This window comes from Entelurus aequoreus, linkage group LG18, assembly GCF_033978785.1.
Source record: "Entelurus aequoreus isolate RoL-2023_Sb linkage group LG18, RoL_Eaeq_v1.1, whole genome shotgun sequence".
In the NCBI taxonomy this organism is placed as follows: Eukaryota; Metazoa; Chordata; class Actinopteri; order Syngnathiformes; family Syngnathidae; genus Entelurus; species Entelurus aequoreus.
This window is the reverse complement of record NC_084748.1, coordinates 48,420,248-48,441,277: the sequence shown is the minus strand read 5'-3', so window position 1 is coordinate 48,441,277 and position 21,030 is coordinate 48,420,248. Positions and strand designations below refer to the sequence as shown.

The following is a 21,030-nucleotide window of genomic DNA, read 5'->3' as shown; positions in this document are numbered from 1 at the left end:
TGTTATCCTAAGCCCGAGTGGGCCATTCTTTGAGACATCTCCTGCATTTTGAAAGCTAATGGCTGTGTGCCACTGCAATTCTGGCAGCCGATCATCCAGCCCTGCAGAACAATGCTCCTGTGCACTCACATCCACTGGGTATTTACTTCCTACTACTGTTGTATAAACTAGAAATGCAGGCTTGGAGATGACCACTATGTATACCGCCAGGCATTAAAAGGAGTCATATTTTTTCAGATTTTTTTTGTGGTTCTTTGGTGAAAATGTTGTTGCACAGATTATGTTTTGAGCACCCTTTAAGGGGAAAAAAAGAGAAAAATTGAGAAAAAAAATCAAGATTACATTTCCTGCATTATTCAATATATTTTACTTTTACATTCTCATTTACCAACATTTTAGACACTTACCCATGTCATGTACCACACACTTTTTACTAGATCATTTACCAACGTTATTATCATTGAAAATGTCAAATTCTATAACATGCATGCAAAGAAGTCAGCAAACTTTTCCCAATTGGCAACTCTATCCTGTGGCCACACCCCCTAGGGCAGTGGTGTCCAAAGTGCAGGCTGTTTTTTTTTCTTTTGTCTTTGTTTATTTTTCTTTTTTTTGCCATTGCTAAAAAAAAAAAAAAAGACTAAAAATCTATGTTATAATGAATTATTACTTTAAAAATATCACTTTAAAATGTGGAAAAAATATTGCATATATTGTGTGGTTGCCATGAAAAAACATCAACGTTTTATTTGACAAAAGAGCATAAAACAAACAAAATAATAGTTCAAACGTAAAATCGACAGATATATCTGAAGTTTTAACTTAAGTGTTAAAAGTGACAAAAAACCTAATAAAAATGTATCACTTTATGAGTGGAGTACCTTTTGGATCCCAAATATATTTAGTGGGATTTTATTTAACTTTTCACTGTGATTACTCAAAAATATTAAAGAATTAAAATCAATGGTGTCCTGCATTATTGATCTTTTAGGGCTCTAATTACTAAATACTGCATATTTCAGTTTTACTATAAAAAACAAAGTTGTCTTTGACAGAAAACCTTTTTTTTTTTTTTTTACTTTATATCAACCTCAAGATGATAAAGAGATTTACTGTAAGCGTTAAATAAAAAATAATAATAATAATTTGACTTATTTTTAAGTTTAATGACTGAAACCCTTTATGGTCCCCGGGAGCCCTAAAGGTTAAAAAAAATAAAAAATCCATATATTTTGTTATGGTTTGAAAATGAAAAATATCAAAATGGCCCCCGCATGCTTAAATTTTTCTGTGTGTGGCCCTCAGTGGAAAAAGTTTGGACACCCCTGCTCTAGGGTAATATACTTCCTGTGTTGTGACCTCTGTTTACATCCGTCACCTCAAAAATATACCTTCTCGCCGGCTACAAGTAAATACTCTACAACCAACAGTGTTGGGATTGTAATCATCCAAATATGATTAGCAGCAACGTTGTAGTTCAGAGAGCGAACAGAGGTGACAACAAGTAAGCTAGCTAGACGGTTAGCCAACTACCACAGTGTTTTTCAACCACTGTGCCGCGGCACACTAGTGTACCGTGAGATATTGTCTGGTGTGCCGTGAGAGATGATGTAATTTCACCTAATTGGGTTAAAAATATTTTTTGCAAACCAGTAATTATAATCCGCAAATGTGTTGTTGTTGTTGAGTGTCTGTGCTGTTATAGAGCTCGGCAGCGTAACTATGTTATACTCTTCCATATCAGTAGGTGGCAGCAGGTAGCTAATTGCTGTGTAGATGTCGGGAACATGGTTTGTCGTGATCATAATATGCAGACGACAGCGGGAGGCAGTGTGCAGGTAAAAAGGTGTCTAATGCTTAAACCAAAAATAAACAAAAGGCAAGTGCCGCTAAGAAAAGGCATTGAAGCTTAGGGAGGGCTATGCAGAACGAAGCTAAAACTGAACTGTCTGCAAAGTAAACAAAAACAGAATGCTGGACGACAGCAAAGACTTACTGTGGAGCAGCAGACGGCGTCCACAAGGTACATCCGTACATGACATGACAATCAACAACAAAATAGGAGCGCAAAACAAGAACTAAAACACTACACACAGGAAAACAGCAAAAAAACTCAAAATAAGTCATGATGTGATGTGACAGGTGGTGACAGTACACCTACTTTGAGACAAGAGCTATATTGATGCATGCTTGGTTATGGTTTGAATTCATATCCAACAATTGCAAGAACAACTTTTTTACTCTCAATATCGGCTGCTGAGTTTCATTTTTTTATGTTTTCTGCTGGTGGTGTGCCTCGAGATTTTTTCAATGAAAAAAATGTGCTGGATCAGAAACGGTTGAAAAACCCTGAACTAGCGAGCTTGCTTCGGTGCTCCTGATTGTCTCCCAATCTTGCAACTCAGTTTAGGCAAGAGGAACGGCAAGTAAGTGTGTTTACATTTTTACAATTTGCACTATTTTACCACACTTTCTCAAGCATTTCTTACATATTCCTTATTTTCTGCACCTTCATTTTAAGAGCTTATTGTTAAGTGTTCAATGTCATTGTCATTTATAATTACCTCCTTCGTTGATGTGCATTTTTGATCAATAGACAATTAAACTTGAGCAACTAAACACATATTTACACACCTATGCTTGAGAAGGAACAGGATGAAGAAAATCTTATATTTCCTGCCCCGCCTTCAACATAATAAGTAGTCTTACTTCATGCATAGCCCAGGGGCCGTACTTATCAAGCTTCTTAGAATGACTCCTAAGAAGTCTGCTAAGAGTTGACTTAAGAGTAAATAAATTCTTCGCTGAAAGCTGCACATAAAAGTTAGTTATCAAGCGTCTTACTCACACTTTCAGCGAAGTGTAGGACTGAATCTTAAGTGTCACACTCAGAGCTGAATTACGACATTACTATGTGCCGTAAACGCAATTTTAGGTGACGTCATTTCTGTGTCCATAGAAATGACTAATCACGGAAGGGAATCCGTTGTCTAAGAATAAAGAAATATCTTGGAAATATTTAAGTGGACAATGGGAGTGTATATTTTGACAATAAACTACAAAATAATACAAAACAAACTAGTCCCCGCCGGCACTCACGCTACCGCTCCCTCTCTTCTCTCGCCCACACACTCACTGACGTCACTCACCTCACGGCCACACACATACGCTACTGTCATAACATTTTCTTTCCAATTCATTAATTAGGCAACCAATTTGAAACTGGTGTGGGTGGCTCTATATATACTAGCCCACTGCAGACACATGCAGAAATCAACAAGGAATCGAAAAGTATTAAATCTGTGACAAAAATAATATCCGCTCTGTCTAAACGATACCGTTTGATCAGCTGCTCGTCATCAAAAAAAACCAAAACATTGTTCCGTTCCCTGAACGTTGGCGCACGTCTCTCTCGCCTCAGTGCCATCCCCTGCTGGCAACTCCTAACCACTTAAGACACCTCTGAAGGTCTCTTAAATATCGTGGAGAGTAGGAGTGATTCTTAGACTTAAGAACGTTGATAAAAAGCTTTTATTCTTAAGTTTGAGAGTAGGACTAAATTTCGCAAATTCTCAGGACTTAAGTGTAAAATGGCAGTCTAAGAAGCTTGATAAGTACGGCCCCTGATTCACAAGCATACAAACCAAACAAATACATCCAAATGTAATGAAAACAAACAAAAAACACACACAGTGCAAAACTTCATTAAGTACAAACCGAACAAAAAAAGTAATATACACCTCACGGGATAATACAAAACCAGACAAAAAATAAGTAAAATAATAAATATAAAGCACTTACGGCTGTCCATGTGATCTTATTGTTCTGTCGTTATTAGAGATGATCGGCCGATATATGCGTTAAAATGTAATATAGGATATTATCGGTATCGTTTTTTTTATTATCGGTATCGTTTTTGTTTTTTTTTAAATTAAATCAACATAAAAAACACAAGATACACTTACAATTAGTGCACCAACTCAAAAAACCTCCCTCCCCCATTTACACTCATTCACACAAAAGGGTTGTTTCTTTCTGTTATTAATATTCTGCTTCCTACATTATATATCAATACAGTCTGCAAGGGATACAGTCCGTAAGCACACATGATTGTGCGTGCTGCTGCTTCACTAATAGAACTAACCTTTAACAGTTAATTTTACTCATTTTCATTCATTACTAGTTTCTATGTAACTGTTTTTATATTGTTGTACTTTATTTTTTATTCAAGAAATTATTTTTAATTTATTTATCTTATTTTACTAATTTTTTTAAAAAGTACCTTATCTTCACCATACCTGGTTGTCCAAATTAGGCATAATAATGTGTTAATTCCACGACTGCATATATCGGTTGATATCGGTATCGGTAATTAAAGAGTTGGACAATATCGGAATATCGGATATCGGCAAAAAGCCATTATCGGACATCCCTAGTCTTTATATTTTTTTTTCAATTGGAATATATTTCTACAATCTTTTATCTTATTTTATGTGATTTTACTATTTTGTTTACATTGAGTGTTTTCCATGTTTGATTTGACATTTCCTTTCTGCCTTGATAGCTGAGGGATTATAATCAGAGGAAGTTACATTTCTAACATTTTTTTTTACATTTCCAACATTTTTCTCCTGGTCTTTATTTCAGATTAAAAAAAATATCAATAATTATTGATATCGACTGATATAAAAATCGTGGTACAGTTTTCAGCCCTGTGATCTAGCCTACTCGTTTTTTGTTTTGGGAATACATTTGTGAACAAAGACTCACTTTTGATGGGAACCTTTGGAAACATGTCCCAGTAACAAATGCACAAATAAGGTTGATGTTCGCACCTCAAGCAGCATCAGCAGTAGCACTCTGGAGATCTCACATCTTGCCACAATGTCCAGAAAAGCACCTTAAAGGGAAGAAACCAACAATAAAACTGAAGCCTGCAAAAATGTACGTGGGGAACTTTTGCTCATTATTGAAATAATTATGTGCGACAAGAACACATGTGTTTTACCTTTTTTGTGCATTCTAAATCGTAAAAAAAAAAAAAGTTAGCAAAAGTCAGCTAACAATGGAGCTAAAACATCCAAACATCAAGGTTTTATAAACACACTAAGTATACATGTAATGTAGTAACATTCATAATAACTTTAGCTGTCAAAGGAATAAGCTATTTAATCAAGATTAATTAATTACTAAAAGTGTACTCTGGACAGAGAATTATCAGGTTTTTATTACCACGACTGGACAATTAAGTTTGCTTTAAAAGAAACGTGTTTTAAACACTATGCTTTGTTAAATAGCTCGACACAAAAAGGACATAAACACGCTTTTAATGACAATTTAAAAAAAATACCTGCAGTGCCTTTGTGTCTTGACACCGCATTCCTGCTGTAAGAGCACTTGTATTCAGAGGAGAGGAGCTACACTTCCATGGTTAAAGTTAAAGGTAAAGTACCAATGATTGTCACAGATACCAGTTTCACACAAAAACAACACAAAATGTGGATTGTTACAATCATGCTTTGATTGTCAAAGATGTTTGCTAATGTAATCTGTGATATTTCTACCTTAATAAACGCTTCTGATATTCTCTACATCAGTGTTGTAAAGTTAATGGTGTTCATATCTAGGGATGATGTTTGATAAGAAATAATCGAGTTCGAGCCTATTATCGAATCCTCTTATCGAACCGAGTCCTTATCGATTCTCTTATCGAGTCCAGATAGGTTGTTGTATATGGAAAAAAACACACAATAATTGGTTTAACAAAAGCTTACTTTTATTATATAAGAAAACAATTTAATCTAATAAATAAATAAATATTGACTGTTACCCCCCTAAAAAAATAAAATAAAATAAATAAATATTGACTGTTGTTACCCAAAGTATATTAAGTGGGATTTTTCATAAAAACAAATATATACAGTAACACAAAAACAAGCTGTCTCTGTGATCACTATAGGTGTATAAATAATAATATAGTGTTAAATAAAATCAGTCCCTTGGGCACAAAACTGAAAATAATACAGCTCTCCAAAAAGTGCAGTTCTGCTGCTATTGGAACATAACTGTTTGTTATGATGCTTTGACATTTTTGCACTTTATTTCTTTATTGAAAGAAACTTCTATGAAGAGAAAAGTTGTTTGCAAATGTGGTTACAGTGCTAAAAAATAAAAAGTTAAAGCTAAAAAAAGAAGTACATTTTATTAAGTTAACATTATTTTTTTATAGGGGGAAAGATGTTATGAGCTAGGGAATATAACAACTAAACTACCCAGCATGCAACGGGAGTGACGAGCATGCGCCGTAGCCCCGAAAAGTGTTGTTGCATGTCGTCACGTAAGATTGAGGTTATGAGCACGCTGTGAAAGTAAACGTCAAGAACTCAGCCAACACGCCTCGTCTGCATTATTTATAATTAGACAGACAACACATCTACAGTGTGATTTTGTAGTGTTTACAAGGAAAGAAAAACTAAAGTTAAAAAAGGGAGATGTGTTGTATATATATGTATGTGCTGCGGTTGTTTTAAGAACGTTGCGACAGCTGCCATAAAGGAGGTGCGTTGCTAGCCTGGTTGCTATGTTTCCAGTTGGTCGTAAAAGTGTTGGTCATGTGTTTGTACCCTGCTCAAATCTCTCAGTAAAGTTATTCATTGGATTATACCTTTTGTTTTGAACTTTATTACACCTTGGAGCGCTTTTTCCCGTCCATTGTTTTCCTGCTTTCGCTATCTGCGCCTAATGACTGAGCTACGTGACTCCATTTCTTGTGATGTCACACGGGGCATTTCTGGTCGAGACGGGATTCGTTCCGAGGGATTCGAATAAAGAACCAACTCTTTTTCTTTACTAATGTGGTCTCGATAACGGGTACCGGTTCTCAAAAAGGGATTCGAGTCCGAGAACTCGGTTCTTTTCTTATCGAACAACCGGGAAAACCGGTCTCGAGTATCATCCCTATTCATATCTCTGCGTGACAAGGTTTTAAAGGCCTACTGAAATGATTTTTTTTTATTTAAACGGGGATAGCAGATCTATTCTATGTGTCATACTTGATCATTTCGCGATATTGCCATATTTTTGCTGAAAGGATTTAGTAGAGAACAACGACGATAAAGATCGCAACTTTTGGTATCTGACAAAAAAAAAGCCTTTGCCCCTACCGGAAGTAGCGTGACGTAGTCAGTTGAACATTTCCGCAAAGTTCCCTATTGTTTACAGTGATGGCGGCCAGAAGTGAGAGCGATTCGGACCGAGAAAGCGACGATTTCCCCATTAATTTGAGCGAGGATGAAAGATTTGTGGATGAGGAAAGTGCAAGTGAAGGACTAGTGGGGAGTGGAAGCGATTCAGACAGGGAAGATGCTGTGAGAGGCGGGTGGGACCTGATATTCAGCTGGGAATGACTACAACAGTAAATAAACACAAGACATATATATACTCTATTAGCCACAACACAACCAGGCTTATATTTAATCCATCCATACATCCATTTTTTACCGCTTATTCCCTTCGGGTCGCAGGGGGCGCTGGAGCCTATCTCAGCTACAATTGGGCGGAAGGCAGGGTACACCCTGGACAAGTCGCCACCTCATCGCAAGGCCAACACAGATAGACAGACAACATTCACATTCACACACTAGGGCCAATTTAGTGTTGCCAATCAACCTATCCCCAGGTGCATGTCTTTGGAGGTGGGAGGAAGCCGGAGTACCCGGAGGGAACCCACAAATTAATCCCGCATAACAAACACCTAGGTGTTTGTTATGCTAGCTCCTAACTCCCGTCCATATAACCCGCCAATACAATTCAAACACCTGCACAACACACACAAATCACTCAGCCCAAAGGACCGTTCACCTAACCCAAGGTTCATAAAGCTTATATATTTAACCAAAGTTACGTACGTGACATGCACGTACGGGCAAGCGATCAAATGTTTGGAAGCGCAGCTGCGTACTCACAGTAGCACGTCTGCGTCTGTGTATCCAAATCAAAGTAATCCTGGTAAGAGTCTGTGTTGTCCCAGTTCTCTACAGGCGTCTGTGTATCGAAGGCAAAGTCCTCCTGGTAAGAGTCTCTGCTGTCCGAGTTCTTCAATCTTGACTGCATCTTTCGGGAATGTAAACAATGAAACGCCGGCTGTGTACTGTTGTTGCTGACTTCCCTCGCAAAATACTCCGCTTCGCACCGACAACTTTCTTCTTTGCTTGCTCAGCTTCTTTCTCCATAATGCAATGAACAAATTGCAACAGATTCACCAACACAGATGTCCAGAATACTGTGGAATTACGAAATGAAAACAGAGCTATTTCGTATTGGCTTCAATGGGCTACCGATACTCCTGTTTCACTGGCTACGTCACGCGCATACGTCATCATCCAAAGGCGTTTCCAACCGGAAGTTTGGCGGGAAATTTAAAATTGCACTTTATAAGTTAACCCGGCCGTATTGGCATGTGTTGCAATGTTAAGATTTCATCATTGATATATAAACTATCAGACTGCGTGGTCGCTAGTAGTGGCTTTCAGTAGGCCATTAACTGTTTCTATTTATAAATACAACATAATATTCAGCCTGCTAAACATTTCCAAATTGAGGACTTTTTTCATTTTGTTATGTAGTTAGGCTAAAAAGCGTAGCACTTTTATTGTGAAGCCGGAAGTTTGTGACTGGTTTGAGAAGGTGTCTTGGCGTGAAAGTTACCGATAAAGTGACCCGGGACTTCCTGCCCGCTGTCTTTCTTTTCCACTGAGCTTTTCTACTGTACGAAAGCCAATTGTGTGCCGTTAACCAGTTCTGTAATGTTCCTGTGCCTTTAAGTTGGTAGGTCAATCCGTGACGTCATTTCCCCTTTTAAGCAGGTCTTTGTCGGAATAGCCCGTTTCGATCAAAGGTGGCAGCCAGCCTTGTGTGCGTTGACGACTAAATACTAGGGATGGGCGATACCACACTTTTAGGATTCGATACGATAACGATACTTTTTCTTGCATTTTCATCGATACCGATATCGATACCATTAATTTCTTATTGGCAATTTTTGTCAGTCAAAGATATTATTACTATTGTTATTATTTAAGACAAATACAGACCATTTATACCACATTCATTATGGTCAATATATAATAAAAGTAAAATTAAAATAAATAACAAATATGACAAATAAATTAAACATAAACAAAAATATACACATTTTCACTTGTCTTATTTCTCCAAAAAAAAAGTCTTGGTAGAAAAAGCTTAAAAAAACATTTATTCATAACAATGCTATGTTTCAAACCTCTTTGTGGAAGTAAACTTATAACACTTCTCTGAAGCAAAGTCAATAATTTCCTTATCACAATAAACTAGGACTTCCTTGTCCTATAAACCTGCATACGAAAGACAGTTCCCCGAGAAAATGAACTTGGAAAAATGATCTACAAAAATGTCTGACACGTTTAGTGTACTCGAGATATGTCGTCACACGTCACACTTTACTGAAGTCTCAGATTGCTGTTCAGGAAAAGTAACAACGCTGTCGGCCGGCTGTGTGTGTGTGTTGCACGTTGACGACGCTCATTCGCTGTCTCCTGTGACGTGACTGGGCCAGCTCTATACTCTGCCAGGTACAGGGGTGTCCCAGCACATAGTAAGTTAAAGGCCTACTGAAATGATTTTTTTTAATTTAAACGGGAATAGCAGATCCATTCTATGTGTCATACTTGATCATTTCGCGATATTGCCATATTTTTGCTGAAAGGATTTAGTAGAGAAAATCGACGATAAAGTTCGCAACTTTTGCTCGCTGATAAAAAAAAGCCTTGCCTGTACCGGAAGTAGCGTGACGTCACAGGAGCTAGTATTCCTCACACTTCCCCGTTGTTTACAATGGAGCGAGAGAGATTCGGACCGAGAAAGTGATGATTACCCCATTAATTTGAGCGAGGATGAAAGATTCGTAGATGAGGAACGTTACAGTGAAGGACTAGAGAGGCAGCGATGGACGTATCTTTTTTCGCTCTGACCGTAACTTAAGTACAAGCTGGCTCATTGGATTCCACACTCTCTCCTTTTTCTATTGTAGATCACAGATTTGTATTTTAAACCACCTGGGATACTATATCCTCTTGAAAATGAGAGTCGAGAACGCGAAATGGACATTCAGTGCCTTTTATCTCCACGACAATACATCGGCGAAATGCTTTAGCTACGAGCTAACGTGATAGCATCTTGCTTTAACTGCATATAGGAACAAAAGAAATAAACCCCTGACTGGAAGTATAGATAGAAAATCAACAATACTATTAAACCGTGGACATGTAAATACACGGTTAATGCTTTCCAGGCTGGCGAAGGTTAACAATGCTGTGCTAACGACGCCATTGAAGCTAACTTAGCAACCGGACTGCAGAGAGCTATGCTAAAAACATTAGCTCTCCACCTACACCAGCCAGCCCTCATTTGCTCATCAACACCCGTGCTCACCTGCGTTCCAGCGATCAGCAGAAGGACGAAGGACTTCACCCGATGCGTTTGGCGGCCCGGAGACGTAGGAAGTCAAGGTGAAGTCGGCGGCTAGCGCGGCTAGCGCTCCAACAAAGTCCTCCTGGTTGTGTTGCTGTAGTCCGCTGCTAATACACTGATCCCACCTACAACTGTCTTCTTTGCAGCCTTCATTGTTCATTAAAAAATTGCAAAAGATGTCCAGAATACTGTGGAATTATGAAATGAAAACAGAGCTTTTTGTATAGGATTCTACGGGGTACCATAACTTCCGTTACTCGGACTTCGTCACGCGCATACGTCATGATACCGCGATGTTTCAGCCGGATATTTCCCGGGAACTTTTAAATGTCACTTTATAAGTTAACCCGGCCGTATTGGCATGTGTTGCAATGTTAAGATTTCATCATTGATATATAAACTATCAGACTGCGTGGTCGCTAGTAGTGGCTTTCAGTAGGCCTTTAAATAAGTCATCAAAAACATCTGAAAGTGATGCTTGCACCCCCTACACGCCGTTTTTTTGGTTTATATCGATACTTTTTTCAGAAAAGTGATGCCAAATGAGTAGCGTGTGAGTATCGATATATCGATACCACAGGATCGATACGCACATCCCTACTAAATACCACACACACACACACACATCTACTTTTCAGCAATAAAGATGATTAAAGGATTCTCTGGCCGGAATCTGTCCATTTCTCTAGTTCTAAAAGAACTACTATCCCTTCCTTACATTGGTCCTTCGAGCCGGATAGAGTTCCACCATCAGACACTACGGAGTCATCACCCTTTTAACTTAGTACATTTGAAAAGGATTTGCCTATTTTCAAATGAAACATAAGGCACACGTGGCTGAGTAGAATTACGTCTCACCTTTGTTCACACAAAGAGTGGGGAGATTTCAAGGCTATGAGATGAAGAGCTAGTGAGCCTCACCAACAGGGGTGCTGGTGCCCGGTAGCTGCAGTCCTCTCTCCTGGCACATCAACTGCATCTCTGTAAACACCGTCAGCACACCGTCGTAGTCGCCTGAAAGACATACAGATGTCCTTACAATGCATAAGCTGTACTTGCGCACGTATTAGGAGGTCAGAGGGCCATGTTTTTAAGCAGGAATGCTCAGGTATGAGTCAGAAACAATTGACTCACGCGTGAGGATTTTACATGAAGCCATTTCTCCCAGTGACAGAAGAGCTTCCACCGGCATCTGTGTCTGCAGCTCCGCAGCCCTCTGGTAATGAACGATGGCCTCTCCTGGTCGGTTCATCTCCTGTGGAAGATGCCGCTAAATTATTGGAACGCATCCAGACATGACAAAAGGCTGAGACGTAAAGATCGACCGATAAGATTATTAGTAGTCAAGGAGGCCGATAACCAATATTTGGAGCCGATATTCATTTGCAGTAAAAGTTATTTAAACATGACTACTGTATTTTCTTGGCTACAGAGCGCACCGGTATATAAGCCCCACCCACTAAATTTAGAAGAAAAAAATATTTTCCCATATATTAGTCGCACACCGCAGATATATACGTTGTGAAATGAGTTATTTACACAGGAATATTTTGTAAATGTTTATTTACATACCTTAATTGTTTCCAAGCGGTGTCTGTAACACGGCAGTAAAACGGCGGATCAAACAAAACAGAAGTCATGGTCATGGACCCACCAGCTGCGCAAGCTAGCTCTCCAATCAGCTAACCAGACTCAATAACTCCACGGTGACGTTTTGGTGAATTTACTGATTTGTGAAAGTGAAACAATACAAAAGGAATGCCATTGGAAGGTAATATGGCCGTTACAAAAAAAATCCACAAACTAGCCGCACCTTTTAATAAGCCGCAGGGTTCAAAGTGTAGGAAAAAAGTAGCTGCTTTTATACATATTTTTTTAGGAAAGGTGGGACCAGTCGTGACATAATGTTTGATGTTGTGTTTAATTTAGCAGCAAACACATTTATTACGTGTGTCTAAGAGGAGCATCAACATTTTATTAATAAATATGGAACATCTGCTGGGAAAATTAGTATAAATATGACATTTCTATACATCAAAATAACTAATCTACTCCATTTTATAACATTTTATAACACTTTATGGATTCAATACATTGTAAGGTTTCTTCATGACGAACTCTGAAATATTGTGGTCATTTAAATAAAAACAATGGTGGGCTCCTTCATGTAGATTATAGTTGACATTTTTTCAAGATGGCTGACATAATTCCTTCCTGGATGTTACAGAAAGTATGAGAATGTGTGAGCTGCTGCCTGCTCTTCTTTACTTGTATAATCATCTCATATTTGCCAAGATATTTACACAAGGTTTGGATGTTTGGCAGAGATATCTTTTCTGTCGGACCTAGAGATGTCCGATAATGGCTTTTTTGCCGATATTCCGATATTGTCCAACTCTTAATTACCGATTCCGATATCAAGCGATACCGATATATGCAGTCGTGGAATTAACACATTATTATGCCTAATTTTGTTGTGATGCCCCGCTGGATGCATTAAACAATGTAACAAGGTTTTCCAAAATAAATCAACTCAAGTTATGGAAAAAAATGCCAACATGGCACTGCCATATTTATTATTGAAGTCACAAAGTGCATTATTTTTTTTAACATGCCTTGGAATTTGGGACATGCTCTCCCTGAGAGAGCATGAGGAAATTGAGGTGGGTGGGGTTGGCGGGGGCGGGGTTGCGAGGGTAGGGGGTAGCGGGGGGTGCATATTGTAACGTCCCGGAAGAGTTAGTGCTGCAAGGGGTTCTGGGTATTTGTTCTGTTGTTTTTGTCATTCTTGTTTGGTGTGGGTTCACAGTGTGGCGCATATTTGTAACAGTGTTAAAGTTGTTTATACGGCCACCCTCAGTGTGACCTGTATGGCTGTTGACCACGTATGCCTTGCATTCACTTGTGTGTGTGAAAAGCCGTAGATATTATGTGATTGGACCGGCACGCAAAGGCAATGCCTTTAAGGTTTATTGGCGCTCTGTACTTCTCCCTTACTTTTTGAAACCGATACCGATAATTTCCGAGCCGATACCGATAATTTCCGATATTACATTTTAAAGCATTTATCGGCCGATAATATCGGCAGCCCGATATTATCGGACATCTCTAGTCGGACCCCATCGCTGCAGTCGCAAAAACAAACGGAACCGTGAAGACTCCGGAAAAGAAGGACAAAAACTGGATTTCCCGGCCAAAAAAATTGGAGTTTTATGGCAAGCAGAAGAGACGTACTGTACAAGCGACCAACACTGCAGGTGGAAGAGATGTTAAAATACTGGTATCATTATGTGTATCTATTGTATCTGCTGATGCAGTTGTAGAATAAATAAATAAAATAAAAAAGGCGAATACAGATAATCGCCCCATCTCTACTCTAAATCGTGTTCCTGAAGCTTTACCTTGAGTGCGTTCCCCAGCTCTAGACAAAGACTGGCTGCCATCACAGGCTGGTTCATCTCCACGTACACCTGAGGAGCACATGAACACCTGCATAATCTCACTGATCTTTTACGGGACGTAAAAGAGGGGGGAAAAAAAAGGACCTTGATGGCAAAACTGTAGCAGTTGAGTGCGGCCTGAAGGTGCTCGTCAAAGCCTGGCGCCTGCAGAGAGCGGTTCTCCTTCTCGGAGGACAGAAAGAGGCGGGCGGCGTCCGTTAGCGCCAAGGCTTCTCCGGGAGCGTTGAAGAGAGTCTGCTCACATCTGTCGGACATTATTATTGACACTTGAAGTCAAATGCCTCCGTGGTTGTTCTGCACATCGGAGTTCAGAATAGGGTTGTACCGTACACCGCTACTAATCAATTTTAAAAAAGTAATATACTGCCTTTCTGGGGGGGTGCACCTTGGTGACATTGCTGGTAATATGAGCCGAGGCACATGTGAGTCAACACACACACACAGCACTTACAAGCAGAAACAGCAAGGAGACAAAAAAAGGAGAATAAAACCATTTTGCCTTTAAAACTAATAAAGGTGAAGCTATACACTGAACACTTGCAAAGTCTCATTATCAACATTTGTTGATAATGAGAGTTATATGGGTTCCTACTAGGGGTGTAACGGTACGTGTATTTGTATTGAACCGTTTCGGTACGGGGGTTCCGGTTCGGTTCGGAGGTGTACCGAACGAGTTTCCACACGGTTATATTAAGTAGCGTAACGCACGTTGTGTAAACAATGCACACCGAGGCACAACACATGGCATGCTAGCAGCTAACGGGCTAGGATAGACTGACCATACGTCCTCTTTTCAGCGGACATGTCCTCTTTTGCGGGGCTGTCAGGGCGCAGTTTCTTAAATGCCTCAAATGTCAGGCATTTTGAGTTAGGGTTGCGTGTATTTTCAATGTACGTTCAGGGTTAAGAAGGGGTTAAAAACAAAACAAATTGTGCGCGCAGCAGCATTGGTGAGGGAGGGGCAGAGACAGAGAGAGAGCAAGAGAGTTATGATAAACGCGCATGCGTCGCCAGGCTCTGCTTTTTATCCATAGATTTATCACGTTTAATTTTTTATTATCTATAGCAGGGGTGTCAAAAGTGTGCCGTGGAGGCCATTTGCGGCCCACAGTTAATGTTTTAAAAGGCCCACGGCACATTCTAAAAATACTATTAAAATAAACAAAAACATAACAAAAGCGATATAAAAAAGCTTAAAGGGTAAATGTAATTTCGAAAAAGTTGCAATGTTGACTAATAAAACAAAGCTGTTTTTTCCCCCTCCAACTGTCATTGCTCAAAACATAATATGGAATCAAAACCAACGGGGATGGCGTGGCGAAGTTGGTAGAGTGGCCGTGCCAGCAATCGGAGGGTTGCTGGTTACTGGGGTTCAATCCCCACCTTCTACCATCCTAGTCATGTCCGTTGTGTCCTTGGGCAAGACACTTCACCCTTGCTCCTGATGGCTGCTGGTTAGCGCCTTGCATGGCAGCTCCCGCCATCAGTGTGTGAATGTGTGTGTGAATGGGTGAATGTGGAAATAGTGTCAAAGCGCTTTGAGTACCTTGAAGGTAGAAAAGCGCTATACAAGTATAACCCATTTATCATTTATTTATTTATTTATTATGAATTATTGACCTAAGGTTCCCATTACTTCACATCAAATATTACAATAAGAAAAATATTTTTGGTGGAAGATTTTGCAAATTTGGTAAATAAATAACCACAATATTTATATTTTGTTGTTTTCGTACTGTACCGAAAATGAACCAAACCGTGACCTGAACCGAAATGTTTGTGTACCGTTACACCCCTAGTTCCTACACACATTAATCCCTTTAACTTTGAAAATTATGAAGTGTAATTCCTGTCCATGTATGCTGATGGTCAACCGTTCCCCGGGAAACCATTGCAGCCATATTTCCAGAGGGGACAGTATGTCAGCGAATATGATCATTTGGTAAAGACTACTGGTCGCCATTTAAATGATAGACCCCTTGCAATATCACGCAACGGATATACTCTGTTTTGTTTTAATCTGGAACCCTATTGTGGTGCATCAGGAAATATCCCACTAATCAAATCAGGAAACGTCAAACTGGAAGTCAGATTTAGAACACGGCTCCCACGCGGTGTTAATTTGATCTGCTACTCTGTGTTTGACGGCCTGATTCCAAGTTTCAAACAAGCGTCAGGTTTTACTTTACTATCATTATTAAGATGAACACTATGGAAATAACCAGTGTGCCCTCAAGAAAACAGAACAATTTGGACTTTTTGGGTGTTTTACCATGTGATTACCTGGCCCGAGAAAGCGTTGACCAACACCCCAGCATGCTTGTAGTCAACACAGATCCTTCTCATCTACCTGGAGAGCATTGGGTAGCCATTTATATTTAAAAAAACAAGATAGGATACTTTTTTGACGGTTTTGGAAACCCTCCAGAAACATTTGCTAAAGAAATTGAACAGTTTCTTACAATAATTTACTCTGGAAGACCGATGCAAAGCAATTTTGCCACAACATGCAGACAGCATTGTATATATTTTTTTTATAAATATACAAAAGGGTAACACCTTTAATAAAGTAATGAGTATGTACACCAGTGATTTGTTTTGTAATGATGCTATGGTATGTCAGTTTGTTAAAAGATTGTATACATGTGTAATCTCCCATGAATATTCCTTTGATTGTATTCAATCTGCAAATGTTAAATACATTTCATTTACAAATTGTATGCCGGTGTATCTGCTTCTATTTTAGTACAAAAACATTAATTCAATCAACAACAGACAAGTTTCATCAAAATTCAAAAATGTAGAATAAATTGCAGCAGCTGGTATAATTTCACACGCACACTAAATGCGACCTAAATATTTACAATATTTTTAACAACAAAATACAGAAGAAAATATTTTAGAAAAATAAAAGATTAGGAAAAGAAGTGAGTAATAATGGATAAAAAACAAAAACAAAAACAACAAAAACATGTCAAAATAAAAACGAAAATCACACTGTCTACTCAAAGTTAATGTATTTAATTTTTGGTCACATTTCTATAAAAAATGATCAAATACTATCAAATTAAACTTTAGAAAGAAAATGCACGGTAAAAAGTCAAATAAAGAAACGACAATTCAGAAAAATGTTTACATGTTTAACATTGACCATATTTTAGTTAGAAGTGTAACCACTATCTTATTTGTAGTTTTTAGTCCTTTAACCCAGTGTTTTTCAACCACTGTGCCGCGGCACACTAGTGAGATACAGTCTGGTCTGCCGTGGGAGATGATCTAATTTCACCTATTTGGGGTAAAAATATAGTCTGCAAATGATGTGTTGTTGAGTGTCGGTGCGGTGTAGAGCTCGGCAGAGTAACCGTGTAATACTCTTCCATATCAGTAGGTGGCAGCAGGTAGCTAATTGCTTTGTAGATGTCGGAAACAGCGGGAGGCAGTGTGCAGGTAAAAAGGCATCTAATGCTTAAACAAAAAATAAACAAAAAGTGAGTGCCCCTAAGAAAAGGCATTGAAGCTTAGGGAAGGCTATGCAGAACAAAACAAAAACTGAACTGGCTACAAAATAAAGAAAAACAGAATGTTGGACAACAGCAAAGACTTACTGTGGAGCAGTTATGTACATCCGAACATAACATGACAATCAACAATGTCCCCACAAAAACGGATAAAGACAACTAAAATATTCTTGATTGCTAAAACAAAGCAGATGCGGGAAATATCGCTCAAAGGAAGACATGAAACTGCTACAGGAAAATACCAAAAACAGAGAAAATGCCACCAAAATAGGAGCGCAAGACAAGAAGTAAAACACTACACGCAGAAAAACAGCAAAAAAGTCCAAATAAGTCAGGGTGTGATGTGACAGGTGGTGACAGTACACCTACTTTGAGACAAGAGCTATAGTGATGCATGCTTGGTTATGCTTTAAAGTCATATACAACAATTGTGACAACGACTTTTTACTGTCAACTGAGTTTCGTTTTTTAATGATTTCTGCTGGTGGTGTGCCTCCGCATTTTTTCAATGCAAAAAATGTGCCTTGGCTCCAAAAAGGTTGGAGACCACTGCTTTAACCCATGCGTGCGCCACTCTTATATTCGGCTATTGCTCGACGTACTTGAGATTTAGGTACAGATGATAGAGGAATGTTTAAACCGGCAAGCGACTTTAAAAAGGCATTCCAGCCAATAGGTCTGGATTCTCCACGAACGTTATAAGACGCAGTAACGTTTTTTAACAAATCATAAATGTGAGAACCTTTGACCACTTTGCCGTAAATCATCACTTCACCCTGTCTATTCCACGATATTCAAGACTTTTTAGGTATGTGTCTTAAAACATTCTCCACAACCGTATCTTTTTTAACAACGGTCCATAAAGTATCTGCATCGGATTCGGGTAGAGAGAGTGTTATGTGAGCTTTTTCACGCTCAAATTGCTTAACCACAGCCAAGTATCGATGTAATATATGTTTGCCTTCTCATACACATCTATACTGTTATTGGACAATATCTCAATCATTTCTTTGTCTAGTTCGTTTTGCACACTTTCACATAGTGAAGTATTTCCATGCTCCATCTGCATGTAAGATTTAAGTTGATGATCACGTACCAAATACATTTTTTGTGTATGTTCCATGTTTTCTATCCGCCGGTTATCAAACTTGTAATGAAAGGTAGTGCTGCACCCAGAAGCGGGAAAATAAATCCTCCAGTTTCTTTTTAGACAGATTTACTTTTTTGTCAGCAATAAATCTGATCACCCTCCTCTTCCTCCTTAGTTCTCTGTACTGATGGTCCGAGAGAGGAATTACACTTTTTACGATGTTAAATGCTATCTGGCAGATATAATTGATCAAGTCTGCACCTGCATTTGTGAGTATAACCTTCTGAATCCTAGGTCTTGACTTGTGTAGAGCTTCGAACAATCCTAAATTCCTTTTCATTCGTTTTGAAATCGTAATTTCGGAACATAAGACAACAGGATGCTTCGACAGCAAATCAGTTCTGATTTTTTAATGGTCGGGTGTCAGGTTCAAACACTGATGACATCTATTAAACAAGACAAGAGGCAAAGAATTAAACAGAGACAGAATTCAATTTGGACTCGATTGAGGAGACACGCCTGGACACACTGTACTCTTGTACAGTCTCCAGCACGCTCTGCCAAAAGATTGCACTCCTCCTTCTTTATTTTACTTTCTCCGACCACCGCTTCCACTTCCAGAGGGAAGTGGGTCGTAAACAGCGTTGCCTTTGGTTACAGAATAGTTCAAAAGAAGAGGTCGTAAAATAGTTCAAAAAGAGTTCCATAAAATAGTTCAAAGAGAGTTCGTAAAATACTTCAAAAAGAGGTCGTCTGGAAATTGGGCAGATCCTTTGTTCTCTCCGCTTTGAAGTCCTTGGGTTAGAAAAATATATTTCTGTTGATTACCATACATGAGAGAAAACAGGAACACCTTCATCTTGCCCCCCCCCCCCTCTGCACAGTGGAGTTTTACGAGCCTTACTCTTGGTAGGTTTCCCGGATTCAGAGATCGCTCGCCAGTACGCAAATGGCAGAACAAAGGCTACTCAAATAGTGAAAGGTAAGTGTTTTGGTTTTTTTAGTAAGCAGCAAGCACAGTACAGTTAGTAGAACAACTGTGTTTTCATTACTGTGTAATGTAAGTTGTGTGTGTATATGTGTAAATAAATGAACACTAAAATGCAAGTATTTCTTTTATTTATATATATAAATATATATATATATATATATATATATATATATATATATATATATATATATATATATATATATATATATATATATATATATATATATATACTGTATATATATATATACTGTGTGTATATATATATATATATATATATATATATATATATATATATATATATATATATATATAGAATTCACTGAAAGTCAAGTATTTTATACATTATATATATATATATATATATATACACATATATATGAAATACTTGAGTTGGTGAATTCTAGCTGTAAATATACTCCCCTCTTAACCACACCCCCGCCCCCAACCACACACAACCATTTAGGACCGGTAGAGACAAATTCTGTCAGGAAATCGGAAACATCATCAATCTATCAAGGAAGGGGCCGAGTGGCGGCTCCCACTCCCCTGATTTTGTACAGAAGATAACACTGTCTGTGTCAAAGTACAGGACTCTTTCCCCTGACTTATCTAGGAGATTATAGAGCTCCATTCGAGTGTATGCTGTTGTCATGGCGCCTACAAACACATTAACACCACAAGGCTGCCCACAGGCCTGCCTCCATTGAACCATTGTTATATCCTGCAAAATTAAACAGGACTGATGAATTGATTAACATGGACCCCAACTTAAATACGTTGAAAAACTTATTCGGGTGTTACCATTTAGTGGCCAATTGTACGGAATATGTACTGTACTGTGCAATCTACTAATAAAAGTTTTAATCAATCGCTCAGGCTCTGTGATTAGTTCACAACTTGGCATGTTATCGCGCATACTGAACCTACCCCAGAGTGAGTTTAAAAGTACTTTATTGCAGCTTCTGATTGCTTTGTTGACCTTTATTTTTTCAGGGTTCAACTTGATTCCCTCTTTTTCATAGTACTCTTGTATGCATTTTTGCTGGTCTTGGTCAGTTTTTACATGTGGAGGATACCCGCCGGCTTCCTGTTTTGCTTTCAGACATGTTTAACAGTCTGTAGACTGATTTTGTCCTTTTTTGGAAATGCATGACTTGTAGGGGTGTAACGGTACGTGTATTTGTATTGAACCGTTTCGGTACGGGGGTTCCGGTTCGGTTCGGAGGTGTAACGAACAAGTTTCCACACGGACATATTAAGTAGCGTAACGCACGTTGTGTAAACAATGCACACCGAGGCACAACACACGGCATGCTAGCAGCTAACGGGCTAGGATAGACTGACCGTACGTCCTCTTTTCACCGGACATGTCCTCTTTTGCGGAGCTGTCAGGGCGCAGTTTATTAAATGCCTCAAATGTCCGGCATTTTGAGTTAGGGTTGCGTGTATTTTCAATGTACGTTC

General features: G+C 38.8%; 1 protein-coding gene across 1 annotated transcript in view; it reads right to left on the bottom strand.

Moving 5' to 3' along the window:
• Nucleotides 1-21,030, bottom strand: part of f8a (coagulation factor VIII associated) — a 44,952-nt gene that overhangs the window by 7,482 nt on the left and 16,440 nt on the right. Inside the window, exons 4-8 of the mRNA XM_062026225.1 lie at nucleotides 14,052-14,211; nucleotides 13,908-13,976; nucleotides 11,641-11,761; nucleotides 11,428-11,520; nucleotides 4,836-4,900 (exon numbers count right to left, since the gene is read on the bottom strand). Coding sequence (XP_061882209.1) covers nucleotides 4,836-4,900; nucleotides 11,428-11,520; nucleotides 11,641-11,761; nucleotides 13,908-13,976; nucleotides 14,052-14,211 — 508 coding nt within the window. The remainder of the gene's footprint in view (nucleotides 1-4,835; nucleotides 4,901-11,427; nucleotides 11,521-11,640; nucleotides 11,762-13,907; nucleotides 13,977-14,051; nucleotides 14,212-21,030) is intronic.